The sequence below is a fragment of the Procambarus clarkii genome, chromosome 28 (genome assembly GCF_040958095.1).
Source record: "Procambarus clarkii isolate CNS0578487 chromosome 28, FALCON_Pclarkii_2.0, whole genome shotgun sequence".
NCBI lineage: Eukaryota > Metazoa > Arthropoda > Malacostraca > Decapoda > Cambaridae > Procambarus > Procambarus clarkii.
Window position 1 is genome coordinate 3838201 of NC_091177.1, and position 7720 is coordinate 3845920.

At 45.9% G+C, this 7720-nt stretch overlaps 1 protein-coding gene across 2 annotated transcripts in view; it reads right to left on the reverse strand.

The window, feature by feature from the left end:
- The window catches only part of LOC123755001 (uncharacterized), a 31437-nt gene that overhangs the window by 556 nt on the left and 23161 nt on the right, over nt 1–7720 (reverse strand). For both annotated transcript variants that reach the window (XM_045737381.2, XM_045737382.2), the window contains exon 3: nt 1–1556. This exon is cut by the window's left edge and continues 556 nt beyond it. In XM_045737381.2, coding sequence (XP_045593337.2) covers nt 1271–1556 — 286 coding nt within the window. In that variant the 3' untranslated portion in view covers nt 1–1270. The remainder of the gene's footprint in view (nt 1557–7720) is intronic.

A 7720-nucleotide genomic window follows, 5' to 3' on the forward strand; every position in this document is an offset into this window, starting at 1 on the left:
TGATGCAAGAATATCCTATAATTCGTGATATCATTGTCTATCATAGGCTTCAGGCTATCATAGTCTTTTAAGACGATATCCTGGTCTTTTCGGCATTATCATCTGTTCAAGATTTGATACTTATAAAGGATGACTATTGATCCATCCGGGATTTAAGAGTACTCAAAAGAGAGAGAGAGAGATACATAATTTGATATCTAGCATCTGAAATATTTGATTTATGTGCTGTACATAAGATATATATGTATACCTATACCTGTGTTGTATTAAACGAACTTAGCCACTAATATCTTCCTTTAAACAATCACACGCACACACTTATAAAAATACATAAACGTGTGATGGTTATCATCACTTATGAAGAGGTATATATATATCGATACATTCACACGAAAGCAATCAGAGCCGCTGACGACACACACTGAGCGTTCGTCAGCTGAAGCCGTATCGAGGCTCTCGACTGTTGACGTTCGTATAGCGCTCGTCTCTCTCTCTCCGTCTGCGTAAACACTTCAACTCCAGCTTTCCATGTTTGCCAGGCTCATCTACCTTGTCTCAGTGGCATGGACCACGCTCTTTGGTCCCACAACTATAAATGTGGTCTTGTAAATATAATCACCTAGTTGGAGATATAGTAAATATTCAGAATAACTCTTGGCTGTATAAAATAATACCGTGTGTATGATTTATACAACCAAGTGCTCTGCATTCATTCATTCATCTGCAATATTTTATCGAGTATATATGTACACATGTATATATATATTTGTGTCGTTAAATGCTGCATTGTGTGATGGGCCATGTGTAAACTGGTTGTGTGTATAGCAGTTTATATGTGGATGAGTCTGGGGTGTGTGTGAGTGAAAGACACACATACTATATGGGAGGGGGGTCTCGAGCAAGTCAACTTTACTGTCCCCTGGAGGCGACGCTATAGACGACCCGCACTCGAGTGAGCTGCACTCTCCCCCCCCCCCCCCCACAGTGTTCATGTTTTCTTTGTACCAAGATAGTAGATGTACTCTGGCCGCCTGGGCTGTAGTCTTCTTGTGAGTGACTTAGCAGACAACTCAGTCAATGGCCACTAGAATCATACGAGAGGGTACTGGTTTACAGGGTCGGTGTGGTGGGGTGGTGCTGGGGTCAAGGCTCTAATGTGCTGGGGTCACGCTCTAGTGTGGTGGGGGTGTTGGGGTCAAGGCTGTAGTGGGGGTTGGGGGTGATTGGGGGGGGGTGTCAAGGAACTAGTCACCACACCTCTCGCCAGAAATCAGAGAATTAAGTCATCAATGTCGGAGGAATCTGAAGATGACGACGATGAAGAGGACGATGAGGAAGATGACGATGTGGACGATGAGTCTGAGCCCGATGACGATGACGACGAGGACGACGAGGAGGACGAGGGGTTACAGCCCCCCGAGAACGACGTGAGGGTTGACGAGGACGACGACCTAGAGCGCGATGACGGCGACAAGGAGGACGAGGACGCCTCGTCGTCGTTCTTCTCGTTGCGTCGTGTCGGACGTCGCCCGAGACGACGCCTTTGTCGCTGCTTTCTGCGGAGACAAACATATGTGGGGTTAACCGCGGCTCCCATGACACGGCCCCCATGACACGGACCCCATGACACGGACCCCATGACACGGCCCCCCATGACACGGCCCCCCATGACACGGCTCCCACGACACGGCTCCCACGACACGGCCCCCATGACACGGTCCCTATGACACTGCCCCCATGACACGTTCACCTGTGCTCTAATAGACTCGAACCCCGGACCCCAGGTGTGTGAGCCAGAAGCTCTATCCACTCAGCTATGAGTGGTCTTAATAAGGAAAGATTCCAGAAGCGACTACTGCTGCTACGCTGGAATTTTCAACTCCCCACAACTTTAGAGGAAGCTGAAAATTCCAGCATAACAGCAGTAATTGCTTCAGGACTTTTTTTCTTATTATGATTGCTCATAGCTGAGTGGATAGAGCTTCTGCTACACTCGCCTGGGGGGTCTGTGGTTGTAGTTCGAGCCTCCTAGAGCCCAGGTGAACATTACACGATAACGTCAGCCCGAGTGACGCTCCTGCACTCTGCATGCCATGCTCTGCCTCCTGCACTCTGCATGTCATGCTCTCCCTCCTGCACTCTGCATGACATGCTCTTCCTCCTGTACTCTACATGTCATGCTCTGCCTCCTGTACTCTGCATGTCATGCTCTCCCTCCTGCACTCTGCATGTCATGCTCTGCCTCCTGCACTCTGCATGTCATGCTCTGCCTCCTGCACTCTGCATGTCATGCTCTGCCTCCTGCACTCTGCATGTCATGCTCTGCCTCCTGCACTCTGCATGTCATGCTCTGCCTCCTGCACTCTGCATGTCATGCTCTGCCTCCTGTACTCTGCATGTCATGCTCTGCCTCCTGCACTCTGCATGTCATGCTCTGCCTCCTGCACTCTGCATGTCATGCTCTGCCTCCTGTACTCTGCATGTCATGCTCTGCCTCCTGCACTCTGCATGTCATGCTCTGCCTCCTGTACTCTGCATGCCATGCTCTGCCTCCTGCACTCTGCATGTCATGCTCTGCCTCCTGTACTCTGCATGCCATGCTCTGCCTCCTGCACTCTGCATGTCAAACGTGAGGTTAAACTTATTATTTAATTTTCTCCAAAACTGACAAAACCATTCAGGAGTGAGAACGGCATCAGGGACTTGTGATCTGTTTGGCAACACTGAAAACATGCGCATTCTGGTGCGGGAGTCCGGACTGTAGGGCTGGAGTCCGGACTCTAGTGAGGGAGTCCGGACTCTAGTGAGGGAGTCCGGACTCTAGTGAGGGAGTCCGGACTCTAGTGAGGGAGTCCGGACTCTAGTGAGGGAGTCCGGACTCTAGTAAGGGAGTCCGGACTCTAGTGAGGGAGTCCGGACTCTAGTGAGGGAGTCCGGACTCTAGTGAGGGAGTCCGGACTCTAGTGAGGGAGTCCGGACTCTAGTGCTGGAGTCCGGACTCTAGTGAGGGAGTCCGGACTCTAGTGCTGGAGTCCGGACTCTAGTGAGGGAGTCCGGACTCTAGTGAGGGAGTCCGGACTCTAGTGAGGGAGTCCGGACTCTAGTGAGGGAGTCCGGACTCTAGTGAGGGAGTCCGGACTCTAGTGTGGGAGTCCGGACTCTAGTGAGGGAGTCCGGACTCTAGTGAGGGAGTCCGGACTCTAGTGAGGGAGTCCGGACTCTAGTGAGGGCGTCCGGACTCTAGTGAGGGAGTCCGGACTCTAGTGAGGGAGTCCGGACTCTAGTGAGGGAGTCTTCCTTCATGTCAATACTTTAGCTTTTCTGTAGGAAAAGAATAAGTTCAAACCGAAAACATAATTGATCTGTCAGCACACGCTCTTGAGGCTAATTGAAGGACTCTTAAAGACAAGTTTAGAGATAGATAAACCCCAGGAGGACGTGGGAGACTAGTAGGAGACAGCGGCTAGGAGCACAGGATAGGGAGGAGGCTAGAAAGAGGCGGCAGCTAGGAACAAAGGATGAGGGAGGAGGATAGAGGGGCGGCGGCGGGAAGGTATAGATAATTCACGTTAGGAAGTGAAACTCGGAATGCGGTACCCGTAGACTTATGGTCACCTGCGACCCGCTGTACAGCAGATCTGTTCAGATCTGAAACCTATATCTATGGGCAGCACAAAACGTCCACTAGACTGTGCGACACAGTGGTTGCAAGGATCAGGTTGGGTTACCGTTACCTGTGACAGGTGTGCTACAGGTGGCGGATCTGACAATCCTGAGCGCTCAATGTGCAAACTCTGTGAGAAGAAACTTCGGTCTTGATCTCAGACTTTATAGCAAATCATAAGAACCTTCACAATTACCGGTATGAGGTGCCTGGAGCTTTCCAATTACTTTACACACACTTTGTGTTAATGTGTAAATGCACCCGAAGCTCACCAGTGCAGACTGCTGATCACATGTCCCTGTATGACATAGTCCTCGATACTGTGGACTCCTTCATAGAATCAAGGTAACTATTTAATTTGCAATGTATTTATGTTAATAAAAAAACAGACCACACCCACTACCGTGTATTGTGTGTTCAACTGGGAACTCTGATTGTCAAGAAAATAATTCATAAATAATTAATTATATTGCAAATAATTATTAATATAATGATTAAAGCACTCTACATCTATAAGAGAGGATATGTCTGTTCGAGATTATAGACCAGACACTCGGGGCTTCACCAAACTAAGATTCATCAAGTCCCCCCCCCCCTAGTAAAATAGGTACCTGGGTGTTAGTTAGCTGTCACGGGCTGCTTCCTGGGGATGGAGGCCTGGTCGAGGACCGGACCGCGGGGACACTAAAAGCCCCGAAATCATCTCAAGATAACCTCAAGATAACCCCCCCCCCTCCCCACGCTTTTCAGCGAGGGGTGGTGAAGGGTAGTGAAGATAGCGGAGTGTGAAGATGATGCAGAAAAGGGAATGTAGTGATGATGGATGGATGTAGCTGCGGTACCTACCAGTGTCCGGGTAATGAAAAATGGATATAGTGATGTAGGGGGGGGGGGGTTAAAAGGTGGATATAGGGTTGGAGAGGGAGAGGAATAGATATAGTAGAGAGGGAAGGAGACACGAAGGGAATTGTGGAGGAGAAAGCTAGTAGAGAGGGAGAAAAATGGGAAGAGAGTAGAGGGAGGGGGAAAAGAAAGAGAGAGGGGAAGTGGGGAAGGGAGAGAGGGAAAGAGAGACCCGGATACAGCCGGATAGCCCCGCCTAGTAATAAATATAATTTCAGCCGTATATCGCTATCCAAAAGGTCTGCATCAGCCCGGTTGTCTTCAAGTAAACGCTCATAATAATGACCAAAATATACCAAAGAAAGTCTCAAAGGCTGAAGATACGCTCACATGTCACCAAAGTCTAAACTGTACCATTATCACCACGTCCAAACATATTCGAAAGAATGTCCATTAGGCCGAAAATATATCAAGGAATGTCTCCCCTAAGTCCAAAATTCCCCAAGAAATGTTCTGCAGTCTCAAAATACACCAAGGTATACCATCTAAGATAGTAAATACACGAACGTATAACATTTAAGATAGTAAATACACCAAGGTATAACACCTAAGATAGAGAATACACCAAGATATAACCCAAACGCCAGAAATACACCTAGAATGATAGTGTACCATTGAATGCCACCAAAATACATTAAGAAATATCACTGTTCCCAAAACTACAACTAGAAATATTCCCAAATACCAAAAGGCAACAATATCCCAAAGGGCAAAAATTCACCTAATAGTGTTTCTAAGAACCAAACTTCACCAGGCAGTGTTTCTAAGAACCAAACTTCACCAGGCAGTGTTCCTAAGAACCAAACTTCACCAGGCAGTGTTCCTAAGAACCAAACTTCACCAGGCAGTGTTCCTAAGAACCAAACTTCACCAGGCAGTGTTCCTAAGAACCAAACTTCACCAGGCAGTGTTCCTAAGAACCAAACTTCACCAGGCAGTGTTCCTAAGAACCAAACTTCACCAGGCAGTGTTCCTAAGAACCAAACTTCACCAGGCAGTGTTCCTAAGAACCAAACTTCACCAGGCAGTGTTCCTAAGAACCAAACTTCACCAGGCAGTGTTCCTAAGAACCAAACTTCACCAGGCAGTGTTCCTAAGAACCAAACTTCACCAGGCAGTGTTCCTAAGAACCAAACTTCAGCAGGCTGTGTTGCTAAGAACCAAACTTCAGCAGGCTGTGTTCCTAAGAACCAAACTTCAGCAGGCTGTGTTCCTAAGAACCAAACTTCAGCAGGCTGTGTTCCTAAGAACCAAACTTCAGCAGGCTGTGTTCCTAAGAACCAAACTTCAGCAGGCTGTGTTCCTAAGAACCAAACTTCAGCAGGCTGTGTTCCTAAGAACCAAACTTCAGCAGGCTGTGTTCCTAAGAACCAAACTTCACCAGGCTGTGTTCCTAAGAACCAAACTTCAGCAGGCTGTGTTCCTAAGAACCAAACTTCACCAGGCTGTGTTCTTAAGAACCAAACTTCACCAGGCTGTGTTCCTAAGAACCAAACTTCAGCAGGCTGTGTTCCTAAGAACCAAACTTCACCAGGCTGTGTTCTTAAGAACCAAAATCCCAGAAGCGAAACAAGAAATACCATCCAAAATATATATATATATATATATATATATATATATATATATATATATATATATATATATATATATATATATATATATATATATATATATATATATATATATATTTTGCACCAGCAACTCTGCATAAGATGGTAAATCACCGTACATAAGCTGGGAAAATCGACCATAATACCGACGTTATACTGGGAACTGTACGTAAAGGTGAGATCCGGACAGATGCGATGCCCTCCCCTTTCTTCCTTCCTTCCCTCTCTTCCCTCTCTTCCTTCATTCCCTTCTTTTCCTTCCTTCTCTTTCTCCCTTCCCTCTGACCCTTGCTGCCTCATCTTTCTCTGTATGTATTTTCTTCCTCCCTCTTCCTTTCTATCTCCCTCCCCTCGCTTCCCCCCCCTCTCTCTCTCTCTCTCTCTCTCTCTCTCTCTCTCTCTCTCTCTCTCTCTCTCTCTCTCTCTCTCTCTCTCTCTTCCGTCATGTACAGTAGCTTGTTACCTGTGACTCGGAGATAACAAGATTTTACCTGGACAATCTCCAGTCCTCCTGCGGCCAAGCTTCTTGGTTAGTCTTAAATATAAGTTCGTGCAGTTCATTTATATTATATATATATATATATATATATATATATATATATATATATATATATATATATATATATATATATATATATATATATATAGGGGGGGTACCACCACTGGTGCAATTATAGGGACCCACAGCCTCAGAGAAGGGAACACAGAGCATTCAGGGAAAAACTTGCCATTTAACTCTGAATACGTAAGAGTGTTCGCTTCTCCTACCACCCCCCTTTTTTATGGTGTACACTTTATTATGCAAGGTTATACAGTTACATATCTGATTTTATAAAAAAAATTAACATTAATTAACAAAATTAACACATATATATATATATATATATAAATATATATATATATATATATATATATATATATATATATATATATATATATATATATATATATATGCGAACAAGCCTGAATGGTCCCCTGGACAATATGCAACTGAAAACTCACACCCCAGAAGTGACTCGAACCCATACTCCCAGAAGCAACGCAACTGGTATGTACAAGACGCCTAAACCACTTGACCATCACGACCGGACATAATGAGGTGATAGCCGAGGCTATTTGAACCACCCCACCGCCGGCACTCGGATAGTAATCTTGGGCATAGCATTTTACCAAATCACCTCATTCTTTGGGGCACACGTGAGGAACACAAATGCGAACAAGCCTGAATGGTCCCCAGGACAATATGCAACTGAAAACTCACACCCCAGAAGTGACTCGAACCCATACTCCCAGAAGCAACGCAACTGGTATGTACAAGACGCCAAATATATATATATATATATATTCCCCCTTCACCACCTTCCCTCTCCTTCTCTACCTTCTTCACTACATTCTCTACCCTTCACTATCTTCGAAGTATAGTCAGTTATAGTGAAGACGGATATTGACGATGATGGTTGTTTAGTAAAGATGGTTACCAAGTGACAGTGATGATGGTGGATAATACAGGTGTAGCTTCCGTCACCCGAACAACGCGGATAAA